Raw genomic sequence first — 22,155 nt, forward strand, 5'->3', positions numbered from 1 at the left:
ACTCTTGCTCCTTCCTCACCTTCTCTGCACCTTCATTTCCAGGCTCAGATGCTATTATACACGTGCATTACTCAGCAGCCCTGACGTCTCCTGTTTTCTAAATGTGCTTTTCTTTGCTTTTCCCATTTTTGTTTTTGGGATTGTCTGTTTTTTACTCCTCCCAGAAAGTACAGCTTTCCTTTATTTGGGGCGGCGGGGTTAAGTACTGAGATTGATTTGCAGAGTGGCGTGTAGAAATTACTCTCATTATTTCATTGCTGGGCATAACGTTGAAAAACCGAGGCGGGGTGGCCTGTGGAGCTTATCTAATCTGAGTCTTTCACAGATGGGGATGCCTGGGCCACGGGGCTTGCCCGTGCCTGTGCCTCGCTGACAAAGCCTCGGCCTGACTCCAGGCCTCTGTGCTCCTTGTCCCATATCCTGCCCTCAACATCATGTTATGTGTCTCGCTTAGGAGAGAAATTTTAGAACTCTCAAGTGAGAATTGGCTTTTCTAAATGGTGGCCCTGATAACGGGGGAAAGTAAGCTAAGGAACGGGAAAAAGAATAACCGTTTTGAGTTCGAGAGATCAAAGTTGAGGAGAGAAAGGGGGAGGGTGCAGGTGGAAGAGCACGGAGAAGACGCCCCACCCGTAGGGGCTCGGAAACACCGGAAGAGTGACGATAAAAATACAGGGTTAGGTGATGCCAGCCTGACATTTCCCAGACAGCAGCGTCAGTTAAAGGCCGCCACGTTCCTTGGACTCGGTTGTCTTTTTAAAAATAATGATTTCCTGAAGGTTTGCCCCAGAGGTGGCTGGATCAGTGCCCTTGACGCTACAGGGCTTGGCAGGTCTGGAGTACTGAGCGTTCTAACGCTGTCCTTTCCCCTGCAGTCCCAGAGCCCTTTGGAGGGGCCATCATCATTGGACAGGAGTCGATCACCTATCACAACGGTGACAAATACCTGGCGATTGCCCCTCCTATCATCAAGGTGAGCAGCACTCTTTTACTTTTCCTTCCTTCTCTGTTTTTTTTTTTTTTTTTTGCCCTTGTTCTTACCCTGCTCCTTTGTTTCTCCCCATTTGTAAAGAGAAATTTCTAGATGTCTGTCCTAGCGTTTACTATGTGCGTAAGATACTGTGTGGGGCATTGGGAATACAAAGAGAGACTGGCCTGGTTTTGCTTACGGAGAGCTTGCCCACTAGCCGAGAGAAAGAAGTAGTAATCGAAGGAGGCTTACTCTTCCCGTCTACTGGGGCGACTTTACGAAGGGAAGGATTTTGCAGATTTGATTAAATGTTCTCAGAGCTCAAGTCATGTGAGGGTCATAGAGTGATCAGTTGTACAGACTTAAAAAAATTGGTCACAAAAGTTTCAAATCTCAGTGTTTCAAGTCATAAGAATTAGAATATTAAGTTAAAGGGCAAATGACATAGTCTATGGTAGCGTTAGCAGTGGGAGGAATTCGTAGTCGTGACGGTAAGTAACAAAATCTGTGGTAGTGTTCATAGTCCAGTGAACACTTACAGCTGCTTCCTATTTTCTGTGTATTTCTATTTCCCAGTAGGATAATCTGTGAAAAAACATTACAGGTATATTGAGTTCCTCAGAAAATCGTCTTCAGAGTAAAAATGTCCCCATTTTTAATCACACACGTAGCGTTTGCTAAGTGGATTCCTTGCCTGTGAAATGGCTGGGCTTGGTAAAGGGAGTGGTTCACGAGGGTTTGCTCTCTGGTTATGGGAGACACTTAATCTCTAACGACCATGTCTTCCCTCTTGGCAGCAAAGCACGATCGTGTGTCACAATCGTGTGGACCCCAATGGTTCCCGCTATCTGCTGGGAGACATGGAAGGACGGCTCTTTATGCTGCTCTTGGAGAAGGAGGAGCAGATGGACGGCACCGTCACCCTCAAAGATCTCCGCGTGGAGCTCCTTGGAGAGGTCGGGCTGGTCCCTGCTCTGCTGTCTTCTGCTAGCGCCCTAGTGACCCTAGATGTGTGGTCTCACACTGTGACTGGGAACTGTGTTACGTACCACCTAGCGACACGTGGTCAGTCCTGCTGCGGAAGTTGGTTTTCAAATGAGTTAGATGTTGGAGAATCTCGTAGGCAGCCGTGCTCTACGTCAAGCACACAAAGGGAGAGAAATGGAAAGGATACCATTCAGAATGGAAGATTAACCTAACGCTAATACTCCATTCCAGGGGAGGGTCCCAAAAAAGTTAAGGAGCAGACTGGAGCCATTGGTATTAAGATGATCATTCGGAGGAGGCACCTGCAAGAGAAAGAATAGATTTTTCTGACTGTAAGGATATGATACATGGAGTCACAAACTTCAGAGACTTAGGAACATTTGTTTAGTGCGGTCTGGGGATTTGAAATGGAGAATTGTTTTGGGACTCGTGGCTGCAGCTGTTTGTTTTCTTAGCAGACCTCTGAGAGGTGAGAGGACAGTGGTAGGACAGTGTCGGGCTCCCAGGGAGTGTCCATTCTGACGCCTTTCATGCCACTGACTTTCTTCTAGACCTCTATCGCCGAATGTTTGACATACCTCGATAATGGTGTTGTGTTCGTTGGGTCTCGCCTCGGTGACTCCCAGCTTGTGAAGGTGAGAAGATACTTTCTTCTTTCTGGCTTTTTCGCCATCTTCACTGCTTCTTTGTCACGTTTCTCCTGTGTTTGGAACCTCTGAATTTCTTCATTTCATCTGTTTCCATACTATGCAGCTGTCTCCTCGGTCGATTTCCCTTCCTACCCTGACTAGCTCTTTGTCTTAAAGGTTCATTCAACAGATGTGCCAGGCAAGGTGCTGGGCAGAGTGGATGCAATGATGAAACAAGACCCAGCTCCTACCTTCAAAGAGGTCATAGTGTATTGTGCCAGATCACCTCTGGAGTGTGAAAACTTTGGATTTCTCTGCAGAGAAATACATGCAAACGTTTTACATTAATTTCCAAACTGCTTCTTTGAAATCCATCCATGGGACTCACAGATTAGAAATCCCTCACTGGTTCGTGGGTCTTCTAGAAGTTAACCATGTTCCTTAGTCGATAATCCCCTTCTAGAAGCATCCAGTGGAGTACAAGAAGGGCAGATCTTGTAGGATTCAGAGTTTCTCTTGGATGATAACCGTCTCTTTAGGGTGGATCTCTTAGCGGCATTCCAGGACTAACCTTGTTTTTTCTTGTTAGCTCAATGTTGACAGCAACGAACAAGGCTCCTATGTAGTGGCCATGGAAACCTTTACTAATTTGGGACCCATTGTGGACATGTGCGTGGTGGACCTGGAGAGACAGGGGCAGGGACAGGTAAGAGGGTCATCCTAGAAATGGATGGTTGATATGTTCGCTCAAACTGTGCTCTTCTAGACTTGCCTATCCGGAGTGGGGTGTGCGCACTGAAGAGAAGTTTTAAGAGCCTTGCTCACTAACGACGACGCAAGGATAACTACCATTTGTTGAGTGCATCGCTAGGTCGGTGATACAGATCTACATTATCTGTGATCACACGACACCCTATTAGATAGGAATTCTTGGCTGTTTCAGAAGTGAGGAGACTTGGGACTGAGAAAGATCAAGGAACTTGTCCAAGGTCCCATAACCCCCAAATGGCAGGTGTGTCTGAGTCTAGATCCTGTGTTCTTTCTAGTACACTCTAGGTTCCAATGATGGAAGCCACCTTGCTAGGAGCAGTGGTAGTTGCTTTTTGCTTCTTGGACTAGAATGTCCTGTCTGCTTGGAAAATTTGAGGGACTTGGACATCAGCCTCTGCCAAGTCTGCATCCTCAAACTTAGCTCCACTGGAAGGGTCATTAGGTTTACTTTCCGGGCATCAGTATGATGGCCCCAGGCTTGTGAGGAGGTATTTAGAAACACTTTCTCTATTTGCAGCTGGTTACTTGCTCTGGGGCTTTCAAGGAAGGTTCCTTGCGGATCATCCGAAATGGAATTGGAATCCACGAGCATGCCAGCATTGACTTACCAGGCATCAAAGGTAACCTTTTGGTGGATGTAGGGTGCAAATCTTACTTGAGTGACCTTGATCTTTGGTCTCATTATGAGTTGTGAAGGCACTTGGGTGGGAGCTAGAGGAAAGCAGGTCAGATGAAGAATTAAAAAAAAAAATGGAAAAGACAAATCAGTGGTAGAATTTATAAGTGCCAAAGTAAACTTGAAAATATATATTATTGACCAAAATTGGATAATGGAGTAGAGAAATGGAAAAGTTTCTAAGTTAAATTGAACGTTTCTACAAGGGAACTAACAGAATCCCTGAAAAAAGAGGAGACTGAGAATATCACATACAAGTGTATATAGTTAGTGTAAAGGGAACTTCTAGAACAAAAGTAAAAACCTAAATTCCGGGAGAACTATAATAAGATCAAAGAAAGACTATATAGTGAAAGGCTTTTATGATATATAGGTAGTAGATGACCTATAGTGACCCAGGGTAATATGACAGAACAGCTATACATCTGCATGGGTGTCTGAAAAATCTGATATGTCATGTTAAGTAAATGTGAATTGGTTAAAACTCACCTATTAAAGGAGAAAGACGATCAGATTGAATCATAAAGCAAAACCAAAGATATATACATAGAGAGAGAGACACATCAGAAAAAAAGTTATTTAGACTGTTAAATAAGAGGATGGAAACGGATAAATAAATAGAGGTTTATGAGTTAGAAAGGAAGAGATCATAAAACTACAAAACCCGGAGAATTGACTGGAAAACTACACAACGATTCATTAAGGTAGTAGGATATAAAATTAATGTACTAAAGTTAATAGCTTTCATGTGAAAACACAGTCCATTCGAAGGTATAGTGGAGGGAAGGAGCCAATTTACAATAGCAGTAAAAAGGCAAAATACCAAGGAATAAACTTTATAAAAAGTGTGCGAAACTTCTACAGGGAAAACATTAAAATACTCCTTAAAGGTTCAAAGGATAGCTTGGTCAGATGAAAAAAAGACATGCCAACGTGCTATAAATGAAATTGTAAAGTAGTCCTTGACCTATTTTTATATTTCATGTATCTCAATAAAAATATCAGGGGTTTTTGTTTTTGTTTTTGTTTTTTTTCTTGACCTAGATAATCCAAGGTCCAAATGGAAAAAGGGAGAAGCAAGAAAAGCCAGGAGATGGGACTAGCCCTACCAGATACTAAAATGTGCCATTAAACCTCAGTGAATAAAAGTGTGGTTTCGGTGCACTAACAGGCAGGGTTCCTTGAGCAAAACTCCCGAAATTAAAAAAACTCAAACATCCAAAAATTTAAAAAAAGTCCAGAAATAGACACAGTTACATGTGGGAATTAAGTATACAATGGTGGTGTCTCAGTTCAGTGAGCTAGAGATGATTTTTTTTTAAGTTTATTTGAGAGAGAGAGAGAGAGAGATCACACATGCGTTGGGGAGGGACAAAGAGAGAGGGAGACAATCCCAAGCAGGTGCTGTGCTGTCGGCACGGAGCCTGACCAGGGGCTCAATCTCACAACCTGTAAGACCATGACCTGAGCCGAAATCAAGAGTTGGACACTCAACCAGCTGAGGCACCCACGGGCCCCAAAGATGATTTCTTATGTTTATTTACGTTGGAGATAGCACTGGCAGGGGAGGGGCAGAGAGAGAGGAGGACGGGGGATCCTAAGTGGGCCGTGTGCTGACAGCAGTGAGCCCCACGAGCTGTGAGATCATGATCGGAGTCCAAGTCGGACACTCAACCAACTGAGCCACCCAGATGCCCCAAGATGATTCTTTTATGAATGGTTTTTAATAAATGGTGTTCCCAGTCATCAACTGGGGAAAGATGAGTTTGGATCTGTTCTGTACTTTGTATACCTTACTAGAATCCACATGGATCAGACTTCATGTAAAAAGGAGACTGTACAAAAATAAATAAACATAAAAATTTCTTTTTTAAAAAACGGCTATAGAGGGGCGCCTGGGTGGTGCAGTCGGTTAAGCGTCCGACTTCAGCCAGGTCACGATCTCGCGGTCCGGGAGTTCAAGCCCCGCGTCAGGCTCTGGGCTGATGGCTCAGAGCCTGGAGCCTGTTTCCGATTCTGTGTCTCCCTCTCTCTCTGCCCCTCCCCCGTTCATGCTCTGTCTCTCTCTGTCCCAAAAATAAATAAACGTTGAAAAAAAAATTTTTTTAAAAACTGGTATAGAAAAGTTAAAAGAAAAAGTTGAATTCTTTTATAATTTTATTTGTTTTATTATTTTTTTTAAATTTTTATTTGTTTTGAAAGAGAGGTAGCAAGCGGGAGACAAAATCCCAAACAGGCTCCACTCTGTCAGTGCAGAGCTGATGTGGGGCTTGAATTCAGGAACCGTGAAATCGTGACCTGAGCCGAAGTCAAGGGTCAGACCCTTAACCGACTGAGCCACCTAGGTACCCCCCCTTTATAATTTAGTGGGGAAGGTCTTTTAAAATATGACTCCAGTACAGAAGCAAAGGGAATGATTGGTTAATTCAGCAACATAAAAGTAAAACACTTCTGCATGGCAGAAACCAAGCTCTGTAAGGTTAAGTCATGAGAAATGGCACACCAGATAAAAATGTTTGTACTTCACCTTATAGACAAAGGCCTAACCTCCCTAATTTATCCAAACATTTCTATAAAGGGGATCACCAAAAATTCCTGTCCCCAAATTGTAGAACACACATAGATGGGTAATGGACCTTACTTGTAATAAGGGAAGTGCAAATCCGAACTGAGTAGCAATACCATTCTTCACCAGGTGACCAGAATCCAAAAGTTTGACAACACTGTTGGTGAGGCTGTGAGGAAATTAGCATGCTTATTGGTAATGTTGCCAAAACTACACATGCATTTAATGATTTATAGACAATCCTGTTTCTAGGAATCTATCCCATAGACCTTCGTATGTACGGAATGACATAAATACAAGATCATTTGTTGTGGCATTGTGTGCAAAATACTGAAAAAGTGTCCATCAGATAAGACTTAATAATAAACTGGTGTGTCTGTATAATGCTGTGCACCTGTTAAAGACAAAGTACTGTTCAGTTTTGATAAGGGCTTAATACAAAGCGGAAAAGTATGGTGCCAAACAGTGTATGATAGGCTGTTTTGTGTGTGTGTGTGTGTGTGTGTGTGTGTGTGTGTGTGTGTATGTGTATACGTATGTGTGTGTGTGTGTGTATATGTGTATATATGTGTGTATATGTATGTATATTTATGTGTGTATACGTATGTGCGTATGTATGTACATACATATGTACGTACATATTTCTTAAGGTTTTATTTTTAAGTAATCTCGACACCCAATATGGGGCTCGAACCCACAACCCTGAGATCAAGAAGCTGCATGCTCCACGGACTGAGACAGCCAGACATCTCTTGTATTTGTATTTGCTTGTAAAATACTGCCAATTTCCTTATAAATTCTTTTTCTTTTTGAAGAATAAACAAGAGACTATTGATGACTTATTTGGCAGATAGGTTTCAGGGAGAGGTATAGGAATGGAACCTCTGTGTACACATTTTAAGAACAGATTTTGATTTTGAGTCATGGAAATGTATTCTCCTCTTCCAAATTAAAGGAAAAACTTAAAAATATTAGGCTCAAAACAGTTTTAAAAATAACTTCTTCAGGGTCTTAAAGCCAGGAAAGAACAGAGTGGGTATTTCAGCTTTAGGACGGACTCCACAAAGTTCCCGCTCCTTGGGGCCAGGCTGCCCTTCCTTAGATGTGGGGAGCCGAGTGTTGGGCTGTGCTCTGAATCTTACTCCTTGATCTTTGTTCCAGGTCTGTGGCCGCTGCGGTCTGATCCTAACCGGGAGACTGATGACACTCTGGTGCTCTCTTTTGTGGGCCAGACAAGGTAAGGGTGAGTCTGATGCCAGCTCCAGGTGCTCCTGTGAAGGGTGCAAGGTGGGGAAGCCAGGCCGGCTGACCTGGGCCTTCCCTTCTGCCGCAGAGTTCTCATGTTGAACGGAGAGGAGGTGGAGGAAACCGAACTGATGGGTTTCGTGGATGATCAGCAGACTTTCTTCTGTGGCAACGTGGCTCATCAGCAACTTATCCAGGTAACTGAGAAAGGGGCAGGCGCTGTTTACTTGAATTTGACCTACAGTGCAGTCTAGAGCACCACAGGATTTTAAGACAGTCCATTGTTATGACTCTAAAAGTAACAGGAATCCTAGGGAAAGAAAATTAAAATTACTCGATGACCTACCACCCAGTGGTGGGTTAATTTTGGAGTTGTTCCTTTTAACTGTTTTTTTCTAAAATGTACGTATATTGTATTTATTCACATTCTCTTTTATAGACTGGGATCGTAACATTTTTATGGTTTGGGGTGCCATATTTGGGCAAACTGCTAATTATGCTTATTTTATGAGACGTATTTTTTTCCCTTGTTCTAATAGTAATACACACCTATTTAGTCCTAATGCTCCCGTCCATATATGATTGTCAGCAACACTCTCCGCATTGTTAGAACCAGAACTTACTGTATTCTGATTTTTTTTTTTTTATTTATATATGAAATTTATTGTCAAATTGGTTTCCATACAACACCCAGTGCTCATCCCAAAAGGTGCCCTCCTCAATACCCATCACCCACCCTCTCTTCCCTCCCACCCCCCATCAACCCTTAGTTTGTTCTCAGTTCTCAACAGTCTCTTATGCTTTGGCTCTCTCCCACTCTAACCTCTTTTTTTTTTTTTTTTCCTTCCCCTCCCCCATGGGTTCCTGTTAAGTTTCTCAGGATCCACATAAGAGTGAAACCATATGGTATCTGTCTTTCTCTGTATGGCTTATTTCACTTAGCATCACACTCTCCAGTTCCATCCACGTTGCTACAAAAGGCCATATTTCATTTTTTCTCATTGCCACGTAGTATTCCATTGTGTATATAAACCACAATTTCTTTATCCATTCATCAGTTGATGGACATTTAGGCTCTTTCCATAATTTGGCTATTGTTGAGAGTGCTGCTATGAACATTGGGGTACAAGTGCCCCTGTGCATCAGTACTCCTGTGTCCCTTGGATAAATTCCTAGCAGTGCTATTGCTGGGTCATAGGGTAGGTCTATTTTTAATTTTCTGAGGAACCTCCACACTGCTTTCCAGAGCGGCTGCACCAATTTGCATTCCCACCAACAGTGCAAGAGGGTTCCCGTTTCTCCACATCCTCTCCAGCATCTATAGTCTCCTGATTTGTTCATTTTGGCCACTCTGACTGGCGTGAGGTGATACCTGAGTGTGGTTTTGATTTGTATTTCCCTGATAAGGAGCGACGCTGAACATCTTTTCATGTGCCTGTTGGCCATCCGGATGTCTTCTTTAGAGAAGTGTCTATTCATGTTTTCTGCCCATTTCTTCACTGGGTTATTTGCTTTTCGGGTGTGGAGTTTGGTGAGCTCTTTATAGATTTTGGATACTAGCCCTTTGTCCGATATGTCATTTGCAAATATCTTTTCCCATTCCGTTGGTTGCCTTTTAGTTTTGTTGGTTGTTTCCTTTGCTGTGCAGAAGCTTTTTATCTTCATAAGGTCCCAGTAATTCACTTTTGCTTTTAATTCCCTTGCCTTTGGGGATGTGTCGAGTAAGAGATTGCTACGGCTGAGGTCAGAGAGGTCTTTTCCTGCTTTCTCCTCTAAGGTTTTGATGGTTTCCTGTCTCACATTCAGGTCCTTTATCCATTTTGAGTTTATTTTTGTGAATGGTGTGAGAAAGTGGTCTAGTTTCAACCTTCTGCATGTTGCTGTCCAGTTCTCCCAGCACCATTTGTTAAAGAGACTGTCTTTTTTCCATTGGATGTTCTTTCCTGCTTTGTCAAAGATGAGTTGGCCATACGTTTGTGGGTCTAGTTCTGGGGTTTCTATTCTATTCCATTGGTCTATGTGTCTGTTTTTGTGCCATCTGATTTTGTTTTAAATATATATGTGACACGGGGGTCAGGTGTCCTTTTTGTGCTTGTTAGCCCCGGGAGCCTGATTTCTGAGCGCCTTCCCACGCCTTCGTTGTTTTCAGTTTGGAGTGACCCCTGGCTCTCTTCACTTTTTGCACATCCCTCTCAACCTTTTGCACTTTCCTTAACTGTCAGTGTTTGTCAGTGTCGGGCATGGCATTTGTGTGCCCGAGATTTTAATGAACTTGTCTCCATCTTTTTATCCACTTGGTCTTCCTGTTAGTCAGCCGGCAGTGGTGGATTTGGTAAAAGCCAGAGAGAAGGTTCTGTTGGTTTCTGGACCAAGTGTGGGAGATGCCCAGATACTGATTCATTGCTTTGTCAGTGTTTTCTAACTAGTGGCCCGAAGACTGGCACCAGCTCGTGTGTCTGTTATTAAAGGGCTTTACTCTTTAAATAGGAACTCAGTTTTGATAGGTGAGATGAATCAATGACATTACACTGTCACCAACTTGCTTTTTATTTTATTTCGGTGATAAAATAGATTCATTAAACTTATTTTAACATAATTTCGTAGCCTTTTGTAAAGGGTTTTATTTTTTTAACGTTTATTAATTTTGAGAGAATGGAGGAGGGGTGGAGAGAGAGAATCCTAAGCAGGCTCTGTTCTGTCAGCAGGGATCCCAACGTGGGGCTCAATCTCACGAACCGTGAGATCGTGACCAGAGCCGAAACCAAGAGTCAGATGCTTAACCAACTGAGCCATCCAGGCTCCCCTTAAGACTTTTTTTTTTTTTAATGTTTATTTTTGAGAGAGAGAGAGAGAGAGTGCAAGTGGGGGAGGAACAGAGAAAGGGAGACACAGAATCCGAAGCAAACTCCAGGCTCTGAGCTTGTCCACACAGAGCCTGATGTGGGACACGAACTCACGAACCAGTAGTTAATGACCTGAGTCTAAGTCAAATGCTCAACCGACTGAGCCACCCAGGCACCCCTCCCCTTAAGATCTTAGTTTTAAGTAATCTCCACACCCAATATGGGGCTTGAACTCATGACCCTGAGATCAAGAGTCCCACTCTTCCACCGACCGAGCCAGCCCGGAGCCTCCAAATTTTAAAGCATTTTAATGGTTCGTGTATAGTAAAGAACTTGACTATTTTAGAAGACTGATTTTTGGTTTGAGAAAAACTGCTAGGCCGGTAGTCACAGGGTCTTCCTCTGTTGATAGTTTTCCCAAGACTTCATCAGAATGAATCAGGTTACCTTTTTTTCCCCGGTATGTCAGCTGGAAGTGTTTTTTTTTTTTTTTTTTTTTTTTTTTAATTTTTTTTTTTTTTTTCAACGTTTATTTATTTTTGGGACAGAGAGAGACAGAGCATGAACAGGGGAGGGGCAGAGAGAGAGGGAGACACAGAATCGGAAACAGGCTCCAAGCTCTGAGCCATCAGCCCAGAGCCTGACGCGGGGCTCGAACTCACGGACCGCGAGATCGTGACCTGGCTGAAGTCAGACGCTTAACCGACTGCGCCACCCAGGCGCCCCAACTGGAAGTGGTTTTAAGCCAGCCTTCTTCAGGGCTTCAGCGACAGATGGCATCTACCGGAACTAATCGTTCTAGGTGTTTGGGGAAGAAAAATACATGGCAGAGAGGACTTCCCTAGTTTACTTTTAGGGCTCCACTAGGGCAGCCTTTACCACCTTCCCCCTTGTGGATGGATCCCGGCAGGTGCTTGTAGACACTGTTCTTTTTTTTCCTAGATCACATCAGCATCTGTGAGGTTGGTCTCTCAAGAACCCAAAGCTCTGGTCAGTGAGTGGAAGGAGCCTCAGGGCAAGAACATCAGCGTGGCCTCCTGCAACAGCAGCCAGGTGGTGGTGGCCGTGGGAAGGGCCCTCTACTACCTGCAGATCCACCCTCAGGAGCTCCGGCAGATCAGGTGTGTGCTGGTCGGTCCGCTTTGCCTTTCCCCTCCTGTTCTCTGGGTCTTCGTTCATCCTCGGAGTCCTTCCTCTGCCATCTTCCTCTTTGTTCAGCCACACAGAGATGGAACACGAAGTGGCCTGCTTGGACATCACCCCACTGGGGGACAGCAACGGGCTGTCCCCTCTTTGTGCCATTGGCCTGTGGACAGACATCTCTGCACGTATCTTGAAGCTGCCCTCTTTTGAGCTACTGCACAAAGAGATGCTGGGTGGAGGTAGGTGTCTCCTGAGGACCCTTTAGGGGTTGGGATCCAAGTCAGAATGTGGAGCAAGATCTTGACGTGCCCCTCTCCCACAGAGATCATTCCTCGTTCCATCCTGATGACCACTTTTGAGAGCAGCCACTACCTCCTTTGTGCCTTGGGAGACGGGGCACTTTTCTACTTCGGGCTCAACATTGAGACGGGTGAGCAGAACACTTTGGACGGGGAGTCTTTGAGAAATCAGGAGTGAGCAGTTAGTGGCCTTAGCCTCGGCCCACTGCTCTTGAACCTCCGCGGCCCAGCTGTTTGTCCCGTGTCCTGTCCTTCTCTCTCCTGATGCCGTTCTTTCTCTAGGCCTGTTGAGCGATCGGAAGAAGGTGACTCTGGGCACCCAGCCCACGGTATTGAGGACTTTCCGTTCTCTCTCTACCACCAACGTCTTTGCTTGCTCTGACCGCCCCACTGTCATCTACAGCAGCAACCACAAATTGGTCTTCTCCAATGTCAACCTCAAGGAAGTCAACTACATGTGTCCCCTCAACTCTGATGGCTATCCTGACAGGTGAGCCTCTTTTTCTTTCTTCAACAGATGCCGTTGATGGAGGGCGTCATGATGTTTTCCTCAAACCCTTGTCCTCTAGCCTTTTCCCAAAGTTGAATCCGTGTAAATAGCTAAGATGAGAAATGTAGAACAGAGGTTCTCAGCTCTGGCTGCCCATTAGAAATCCCTGGGATGCTTTATAAAAAGTACAGATTTCTTTTGACTCCTTTTCAGATTCTGATTCAGTAGATCTGGGGTTCAGCCCTAGTATCTATATTTTCAGGAAACCTCCCTAGTGATTCAGATGGTTAGTTGGTTTCTGAACCCCTGATTTAGAAATGATTGTGTATTCTTCTAGAGCTGGGTTTCTCATAGTATGATCCTCCCCACGCCCTGCCCCCCCCCCCCCCCAGCAGCTCCAGTAAACTCCACCGAATCAGAAACCCTGGGGGTGGGGCCCAGCACTCTCGCTCATTCTGATGCAAATGAGATTTTGAGGATCCTAGTTGTAGATTCTGTAGCTACATTTTTAGCATTAAATGGAAAGCAGTTAAAAATCTCAACCCTGGGTGGGTCAGTCAGTTGAGTGGCTCAGGTCCTGATCTCACAGTTTTGTGAGTTTCATCAGGCTCTCTGCTGTCAGCACTGATCCCACTTTAGATCCTCTGTCTTCCTCTCTCTCTGCCCCTCCCTTACTTGCACTCGTCTCTCAAAAGTAAATAAACGTTAAAAAAAATCTCAGCCTAGGCCCAACCAGACTTATTAGTGAGATGGGGGGTGGCAGTGAGACCAGGGATCTGAATGTTTCAAGATCGCCCCCTTCTCCACCCCCTCATGATTTTTAGCATAGAGTCAAAGTTGAGAACCACTAACGAGTAAGCTAGTGTAATTCTGCCTTGTTTTTCTTCCCCTTACGGAGTTGCCTCGTAGAATCCTTTCCTTCCTTGGGTCTACTCAATCTAAACCCAGACCCTTCTTTCCAGCCTGGCACTGGCCAACAATAGCACCCTCACCATTGGCACCATCGACGAGATCCAGAAGCTGCACATTCGCACGGTCCCCCTCTACGAGTCCCCCAGGTGAGGGCCAGGGGAGGAGGGCCGTGGAGCTCAGCCATCTGTTGGTGTGGGCGCTTCAGACCTGTTCTGAGAGGCACTGTCCACACCTGTTCTCCAGGAAGATCTGCTATCAGGAAGTGTCCCAGTGCTTCGGGGTCCTTTCTAGCCGGATTGAAGTCCAGGACACGAGTGGGGGCACCACGGCTCTGAGGCCCAGTGCCAGCACCCAGGTGAGGGCATGGACACAGAAAGATGGCATCACAGCAGGGCTGGCAAACTCTTCAGTAAAAGGTCACATAGTGGGTGCGGCTTTGTCGGCCCTGTGGGAACGCCTCCTCCAGTCGGCCGTTACGGAAGCAGCCGTCGACACAAGTAGGATAGCTGGGTTCCAGGAACACCGTGTTATGAAAACAGGCAGCGAGCTGGATTTGGCACCCTCATCAGAGGGTTGAGAAGAATTTGGGATAAGTGTGGAAGTCCGTGATTTTGCTAGTCTGTAGCCTTGCCGGATGAGTAATTCTCTTGGTTCATCAATTTGAGGGCTTCGTAGGTATGAGTAACGGGGGGCAGCGTTAGCATAACAGGTAAGAGGTGGGGTCTGGAGTCTGGCAGAACTGTCTTCAGGGTTTACTGCTAGCTGTGTGACCTTGGGCAAGCCTAAAGTGCAGATTTCTCATCTGTGAAATACGGGTGCCAGTCTGCGGCCCCACGTGATAGACTCAGTGGCGGTGTTAGCTGACACTTTTGTTCCGCGTGTTCTCTGCTTTTCTTGCTCCCAGACGTCTGTGCTGGAACCATCTCTCCTTAACCCAGAGCATAAGGTCTTTACACCTGTCTTCATTTCACCTGCTTCCTGCGCTTCCCATCGACAGAGCTGGAGTCTCCCGCCTCGCTAGGTTGCCTTAGTTCTTCATTCGCTTTGTTCGAGTGACTTGCCATCACTGTCTTAATGGCCGTTAGCGACCCTCAGGCTCTTCTGTGTTGGACTGCTGTGGCAATTTTATACGGGATTTGGCTCCTTATCCCCGGTCCCCGTGTCCTCTCCGAAGCTCTCTGTTCTTCTGGCTCCCCTCGAGCTGCCAACCTTGAGATTTCCTCATTCAGATCCACTTCTGTCCCCTGGTCCTGGCCGGCCCCCTCCCGTTCTCCTTTTGAGAGGGCGCGTGCGTTCTGTGTTCTCAGGCCCTGTCCAGCAGCGTCAGCTCCAGCAAGCTGTTCTCCAGCAGCACAGCGCCTCACGAGACCTCCTTTGGAGAAGAGGTGGAGGTGCACAACCTCCTCATCATCGACCAGCACACCTTCGAAGGTGCAGATGAGCTCTTTCTGTCATTTGCTGCCCACGTCCTCCTCCCTCAGCTAGCCGATTCTGGGCTCTCATAGGTTCCGAAGTTGGGTAAACCTCGTGGCAGACCATCCGAGGAGGAGGAGAAGCAAGGAGGGGTGGGACCTCTGGGTTGGCCAGGAGTCCAGGGTGCCGGGCCGCCTCCCGTCAGCACAGGCTGGTGAGGGGCGGAGACAGGCTGAGGGGACAGGAGCAGCTGGAGGCGGCGTCCCGGCACCACCCGCACCGTGCTTGGAGCCCGGCTGGGGTCTCCCTGGAGCACAGGGGTACCTGTGTGTGGGGCTCAGCAGCCAGTCACGCCTCCCGGTCTCCTTCCAGTGCTTCATGCCCACCAGTTTCTGCAGAACGAGTATGCCCTCAGCCTGGTCTCCTGCAAGCTGGGCAAAGACCCCAACACGTACTTCATCGTGGGCACGGCCATGGTGTATCCCGAAGAGGCGGAGCCCAAGCAGGGTCGGATCGTGGTCTTTCAGTATTCCGACGGTAAGTGGGCACTGTCCCCAGCCTTTGAGAGATCTGACATCCCGGGAAAGTGAGACCGTTTGGGTTCAGGGCCTTGGTGAAGCAGTGGAAGAGCCTGGATCGATTGCTGTGCCACGAGACTTTGTGTTCTGCCACTCAAGCTGCTGCTGATCTGAATCAGTTTTCACAGAGGGGGGCGGCAGACCCACAAGTAAAATCTAGCTTGCGTTTCTTCCTTTTCTACTCTTTGAAGGGAAGCCGGGTGGGGGTGGGGGCGGGGGAGGTGAAGGACGGGTAAGAGAATCGAGCGGCCAGAAGGAGAGGAATCCTAGGTTTGCTTTGCACTTGGTTGCTCAGCCGTGTGGGTCCTGTTGCAGCTTTAGTGCTTCGTGTGCACATCTGTCTCTTCTCATCTCCCCTACCCAAGAGGGTTCTCAGGACTCACTATCAACCCCAAAATCTCAGCTCAGATGGCTGAGATGGAATGTGGTCTCCATCTTGGGAGTCGGAGCTGCAATTTTGGGGGCGGCAGATCTTGGACACAGCGTGGAGTCGCTGCACATTCTGTTGGGGCTCATAGCTGTGGTGGTGGTTAACCCCAGGAGACACTGACTCTGCTTCCTGCATTCAGATGCGTGGTTTGGGAGCAGGAATTAGAGCCAGAGGGGGAATCAGGATTCTTTTGATGAGTTAAAGTGTGGGCTCCTAAAGGAGACTCAGAGTCTCTTCTCTCTCCCCTCAGGAAAACTACAGACTGTGGCTGAGAAGGAAGTGAAAGGGGCCGTGTACTCCATGGTGGAATTCAACGGGAAGCTGTTAGCCAGCATCAATAGCACGGTGAGGCCGCTTGGTGTCACGCCCTGGGTTGCACCCCATCGTCTACAGAGCATGTCTCTCTCACGTTCCCCGAGAACGTGATGGTCTGCCTATGTGTCAGATGCTAAGGATGACAGGGTGGGGGGGATGGAGGGCGCAGCTGGGCATCTGGGGAGCTCGGGTTGGCCCAGCTCTTGGCCTTGGTTACGGGAGCCCCCCGTGCCTATCAGATCCTGAGCGCTGTGGGTATTGAGAACAGGGTGCGGGCTGCAGTCCCTGTGCTTGCGAGTGGGCCATGGCGGGGGACTATTCCACCTGTACGGAACAAGGTGAGCCAAGCGTGTTATTATCCTCGGTACGTCCCGGAAGTACTGGTTCCGTGAAACAGTCCATTGTAGGTGTGAGATGTAGCAGTGGACAAAGAGCTGGTTCTGGGACCTACGAGCAGCTAGTACACATACCTGTTCTTGAGACGATGAGAGATAAAAGTGGGGCAGGGACTGAGGAAGTGCCAGAAGGAGCATGGGGTGGGGACTGCTATTTCATCACATGGTTGGGGGTGGGGGGCGGTTCTTGCTGAGAAACTGACATCCGGGCAGGTTCCTGAGGGACGGAGAAGCCATGCCTGTGTCTCGGAGAAGCCAAGTGCGAGGAGTAGGAGGTAGGAGCGGTCCTGCTGTCTGCGTGGGAGCGAGCTGGGGCAGGCAGGGGGGTCAGAGGGGCAGCCAGGGGCCTGATAGGCTGTTTAAGGACTTTGGGGTTTTACCGTGAGATGATGGAGACTTCTAGAGGGTTTGAGCGAATGCTTGGATATGGTTGGACTTGTCTTGGAAAGATCACTTCACATCTTAGGAAAGGCCGGAGGAGCCCAAGGGCAGCAGCGGTGAGATCTGTCAGGCTGTAGTGCTGATGCAGACAGCAGTAGCTGGTTTCTGGGAGCAGGGGCGCTGGAGAAGGTAGAGAGGGCTCCGGCACACAGGCATGATCGATCATTAACTGAATCTCCAGTCTCTCCCTTCCCCAGAGGATGGGGGAGGGGGCCAACAGGTCCAGGCTTCTAATCATGGGCACCGGCCCACATCCTGAACTATCCAGGAACCACCAAGAGGCACCTCATTAGAACCAAGGACTTGTCACCCAGGAAATTCTGGGGGATTTAGGAGCTCAGTGTAAAATGCTGCTCTCATTTAGGAAGTTACAAGGGTTTTAGGAGCACGCTAGGTCAGGAACCGGGGGCAGAGACCAAAGGTATTTTTCTATGTCCCAATGAGGAAACCAGAGGTTTCCTGGTTTTGGACCTCCTGGGTCTCAGTAGTCACGTTAGTGAAGATGTCACCATGGTTGCCAGATGGGCTAGAGATGGCAGGGCAGCGGTTATGACACGGCACTTAAAGCCGGCAGCGTGTTGGGTGTGTGGGTGGCTCAGTTGGTTAAGGTCCAACTTCGCTCAGGTCATGATCTTGCGGTTTGTGGGTTCGAGCCCTGTGTTGGGCTCTGTGCTGACAGCTCAGAGCCTGGAGCCTGCTTTGGATTCTGTGTCTCGCTCTCTCTGCCCCTCCCCCGCTCATGCTCTGTCTCTCTCGGTCTTAAAAATAAATGAACACTAAAATAAATAAATAAGCCAGCACTGTGGATGAGGTCACCCAAGATCGTCCACATGCTGAGAGTGGGTGGAGGAGGGATCAGAAGGCCGAGCCCTGGGATCCTCCGGCCCATAAGTTGGGGTGATGGGGAAGAACGAGCCAAACGCAGAAGGGGTGAGGAATGAAGTAGGAGAGGAACCAAGAGAGAAAACTGTTCTGGAAACCACAGAAAGAATTTCGGGTGGGGGTGAATTGATAAATTACAGGTGCTGTCAGAAGTCAGGTAACGTAAGGGTTACGAGTTGGCCTCTGGTTTTGCCATCGTGGAAGGTATTGCTGCCCTCGGCCAGAGCAACTCTGGGTGGGCAGTGGGGTGGAAAGCTGGGAGAGGAGCGTTCGACCGGGACTGGGAGGAGAGGGCTGCTGGCGTTAGAACCGCTTTCAGGGAGTTGGTGTTGAAGGGAGAAAAGAGTAATGGGGTGACTGCAGGGGTGGCAGGACAAGAGAGTTGTTAGCTTTTCAAGCTTGGAAACACAGCTGCATGCTTCTGTGTGGACGAGAACGGTCCATGAGACACGAGGTGCTGGAGCTGTGTTTTTGAGTAGACCGGTGGGAGGTGGGACGCAGTACCCGTGTGGGCCCCGGATGTCGGAAGCACCGGTCCGCTTGGTTGTGTCTACCCTCCGAAGGAGCCGAGAGAGAGGGTGGAAATGGAGGGAGTAGAGGGTTCAGGAGGTATGGCTCGTAGCCTCAGGACCTGGAGGGCCGCGGACCAGGAGAGTATCCGGTTACTGAGAAGTAGAAGGAGCTTGCTGTCTGTGAGTGGTCTGAGAGGCGGTGAAACCAAGGACACAAGATTCTGGAATCGTGTAGTGGCAGGTTCTGAGGGTGACTGTTGGATGGACAAGATACGTGAGGAGAGGGGGGTGACGAGAGGAAAGGAGTCGGTGTTGGGCCTTTTCTATGAATGTGAAAGTCACCAAGGATCCCAGGAAGGCGGTGTGGGGGAGTGTGGTGGGGTGGGGGTGTGCATGGCTGCTCTGGGGCTGGCAGAGTCTGAGGGGGTGGGCTTCTGGATGGCACGTCAGGGAGGAGGCAGGATGGAGGTGAGAAAGGGCCGGCTGGGAGTGCTCGGAAGCCTGTCTTTCCTCCAGCCTCAGCAGTACAGGGGACAGGGGCAGGGAGAAGTTGAGAGAGCTTGGAGTCCTTGTGAAAAGAGCCACGTCTGAGAGAAAGGGGATTGGCCAGAGAGGAGGCTGCCCAGGGACTGTGCTCCAGCAAGTGGGTGCAGAGCCTGTGCGTGGGACGTGGGGGGGGTGGGGATGCAAGGTTAGGGAGGAGGTGGCTAGACCATTGCTGTCTAACGGAGCTCCCATAGGAGTCGAGGTGTCATTTTAGACTTTCTTGTTGTCATGTGAGTAAAAGTGAAGGGTAGATGAAATTGACTTGAGGAATGTATTTTATTTAACCCAATAGGTACAAACTATCATTTCAACACGTAGTCAATGCAAAAATTATTAGGGAGATATTTTGTGAGTTATTCATACAGAGACTTCAAAACCTGCTTTGTGTTTTTACTCTTTTTTTTTTTTCAACGTTTATTTATTTTTGGGACAGAGAGAGACAGAGCATGAACGGGGGAGGGGCAGAGAGAGAGGGAGACACAGAATCGGAAACAGGCTCCAGGCTCTGAGCCATCAGCCCAGAGCCTGACGCGGGGCTCGAACTCACGGACCGCGAGATCGCGACCTGGCTGAAGTCGGACGCTTAACCGACTGCGCCACCCAGGCGCCCCATGTGTTTTTACTCTTAAAGCACATCTCAGTTTGGGCTAGCCACATTTGAGGTGTTTTGTAGCTACCTGTGGCTAGTGGCTGCCATATTAGACAGAACCTGCTGGGTTAAAGAGTGGACATCCTGGATTTTTGGTGGTGTCTGACCTTGGTTTTGACTGTCTCCACAGCAGACAGACTGTGAATGGAGAGTGAAGGGGGTGGGGGATGTTGCCGGGAGCATGTTGTGTTTGGCCCCATTTTTACTCCACTCTTGGAGTGGGCTTACCAAAGATAGGGGGCTCTGGGTACCCATGACCCTGCCGATGGAGGTGTGGTAGCCATTGTAATTGTCACGTGTGACTCTTGGAGGGCAGGCACCTCTTTGGAGTCCGGTTTCTTTACACATACCCTGAGAAATCATGGCCTGGTATATTCTGTCCAGCAGTTCCTGTATGTGCCGAAGCCTTGGGCGGGACCACCTGGATCCTGGGGGTCTGCCGGGGCAGCCTTCTCCAGGGAGTGGAGTCCTCTGACTGGGTTGTGCCGAATATGTATCTGTTTGTCTGCTGGACTGTAAAGCATCTTCATTAGTTTGGAGGTGTGGTTGTAACTGAAGAAACATAGCAGTGGAGAAGAAAAAAGGGGGGAAAACTCTTTGGGTGGAGGGGTGGCCACAGATCTAGTTCTTTGGGCCCTTCCTTCCTCTCTCTTCTTTCTCTCTTTCTTTCTTGAGCGCACACACTCATGCAAGTGGAAGAGGGCGGAGAGAGGGAGAGAGAATCTTAAGCAGGCTCCACGCTCAGTGTAGAGGCCAATGCAGGGCTTGATCCCACGACCCTGGGATAAAGACCTGAGCCTTCAGTTATTTGAAAGAGTCCTTGAGTTATTTGACCATGTTTCTGTTGGACTTTCTATTACATTTTCTCTGCTCATTGGGTTCACGTCAGAATGTTCTAAGAACATATGTTCTGAGAAGGGTTCAGAAAAGACGGTTCTTTGGGAGGTGATCTTGTTCCTTCGTGATCAAGATGGATCTTCTTTCTCCAGAAATACTTCTGTAGGTCAGTTCTCAACTGTCAGTCACGAGAAGACTATCTTTTGTTGTGTCTTTAGTATTGCTTGCGTTACTGTTTACTTGGTATCTTTCTTGACACTGGACTCATTTTTTTTATGTAAAGGAAAACTTTTTATTACCAGTTTGACGTGCTCACTCTATTTTCGTATCTCGTAAGTGTGTGATACCAAAATAAAATATTCACGCAAGTTCCGCAGCAAGCCGGCTCACCTCCCATACTGCACTCCGGTAAATGGTGCTGCACATGGAGGCTTGAAGAGGGGGACGGGGGCCGTTCTGAGAGGTTTGGGGCCCCTCGGGTTGAGAGAAACGGGATGTCCTTCCCAGGTGCGGCTTTATGAGTGGACAACAGAGAAGGAGCTTCGCACCGAGTGCAATCACTACAACAACATCATGGCCCTCTACCTGAAGACCAAGGGCGACTTCATCCTGGTGGGCGACCTGATGCGCTCAGTGCTGCTGCTTGCCTACAAGCCCATGGAGGGGAACTTTGAAGAGGTAGTTGGGGTGGGGGCAGACTTCTCACGATGTGGCCTCCGCGAGTGTTTCTGCGGTGGGGAGGGGTAATCAAGCCCAGCGGGGGCAGGTTTTTCCCGGAGCATCCTTTCTGCTTTGGTTAGGTGTTTTCGGAGGACCCTCCCCGGCACTTGAATCTCACCATTCAGCTGTAACCAGCTGGGATGCGCTGGCCGGAGATGGGGGGTAGCGTCTCTGTAGAGCGGCAGTCGTTAAACACAGGGCCGTCTCTTCCGCGGGGCGGGCTCTTGGCCTCTGGCCAAAAGACCAGTCGGAGAACTCGCTTCCGTTGCACACTGCTGATTATATTTTCTTGTTGTACCTTACCTATTTGAAGATTGCTCGAGACTTCAATCCTAACTGGATGAGTGCTGTCGAAATCTTGGATGACGACAATTTCCTGGGGGCTGAAAATGCTTTTAACTTGTTTGTGTGTCAGAAGGATAGGTGAGTGACCAGCTTTGGGGATGGCGGGGCGGGGGGCAGGGCCCCTGAGTGGTGGATGAGGACGTCGGGTCCTTTCTCGGTGTCAGCGCGCCTCCTCACTGAGGTAGAGTTCTTCCACGAGGGAGTCAGAGCCACAGCAGTCGTTGTCTCCAGGCCGCCTCCTCCGCTGGGGCGTGCGTGGGCTCACCAGGGACGCGGAGCACATGGTGTCCCGTGCGTGTGGCCCGTGGCGGGGATGGGAGGTGCAGGGAGCGAGTTTCTCACACTGCCTTTCAGCGCTGCCACTACCGATGAGGAGCGCCAGCACCTCCAGGAGGTCGGTCTCTTCCACCTGGGCGAGTTCGTCAACGTCTTCTGCCACGGCTCTCTGGTCATGCAGAACCTGGGCGAGACTTCCACGCCCACACAGGGCTCTGTGCTCTTCGGCACAGTCAACGGCATGATTGGTAAGGCGGGCGCCTGCAGGGCGCGCTGTGGCACAGA

At 48.4% G+C, this 22,155-nt stretch overlaps 1 protein-coding gene across 1 annotated transcript in view; it reads left to right on the forward strand.

The window, feature by feature from the left end:
* DDB1 (damage specific DNA binding protein 1) overlaps window positions 1-22,155 on the forward strand; it is a 31,389-nt gene that overhangs the window by 6,016 nt on the left and 3,218 nt on the right. Inside the window, exons 6-24 of the mRNA XM_025915478.2 lie at window positions 876-973; window positions 1,768-1,926; window positions 2,509-2,592; window positions 3,176-3,292; window positions 3,875-3,977; window positions 7,761-7,836; window positions 7,933-8,041; window positions 11,630-11,808; window positions 11,906-12,069; window positions 12,153-12,260; window positions 12,412-12,619; window positions 13,582-13,677; window positions 13,775-13,886; window positions 14,839-14,962; window positions 15,317-15,481; window positions 16,203-16,297; window positions 21,037-21,207; window positions 21,563-21,672; window positions 21,949-22,118. Of these exons, the coding sequence (XP_025771263.1) occupies window positions 876-973; window positions 1,768-1,926; window positions 2,509-2,592; window positions 3,176-3,292; window positions 3,875-3,977; window positions 7,761-7,836; window positions 7,933-8,041; window positions 11,630-11,808; window positions 11,906-12,069; window positions 12,153-12,260; window positions 12,412-12,619; window positions 13,582-13,677; window positions 13,775-13,886; window positions 14,839-14,962; window positions 15,317-15,481; window positions 16,203-16,297; window positions 21,037-21,207; window positions 21,563-21,672; window positions 21,949-22,118 (2,448 nt within the window). The remainder of the gene's footprint in view (window positions 1-875; window positions 974-1,767; window positions 1,927-2,508; window positions 2,593-3,175; window positions 3,293-3,874; window positions 3,978-7,760; window positions 7,837-7,932; window positions 8,042-11,629; window positions 11,809-11,905; window positions 12,070-12,152; window positions 12,261-12,411; window positions 12,620-13,581; window positions 13,678-13,774; window positions 13,887-14,838; window positions 14,963-15,316; window positions 15,482-16,202; window positions 16,298-21,036; window positions 21,208-21,562; window positions 21,673-21,948; window positions 22,119-22,155) is intronic.

The sequence above is a fragment of the Puma concolor genome, chromosome D1 (assembly GCF_028749965.1).
Source record: "Puma concolor isolate L17-30 chromosome D1, mPumCon1.1.hap2, whole genome shotgun sequence".
Lineage (NCBI taxonomy): Eukaryota > Metazoa > Chordata > Mammalia > Carnivora > Felidae > Puma > Puma concolor.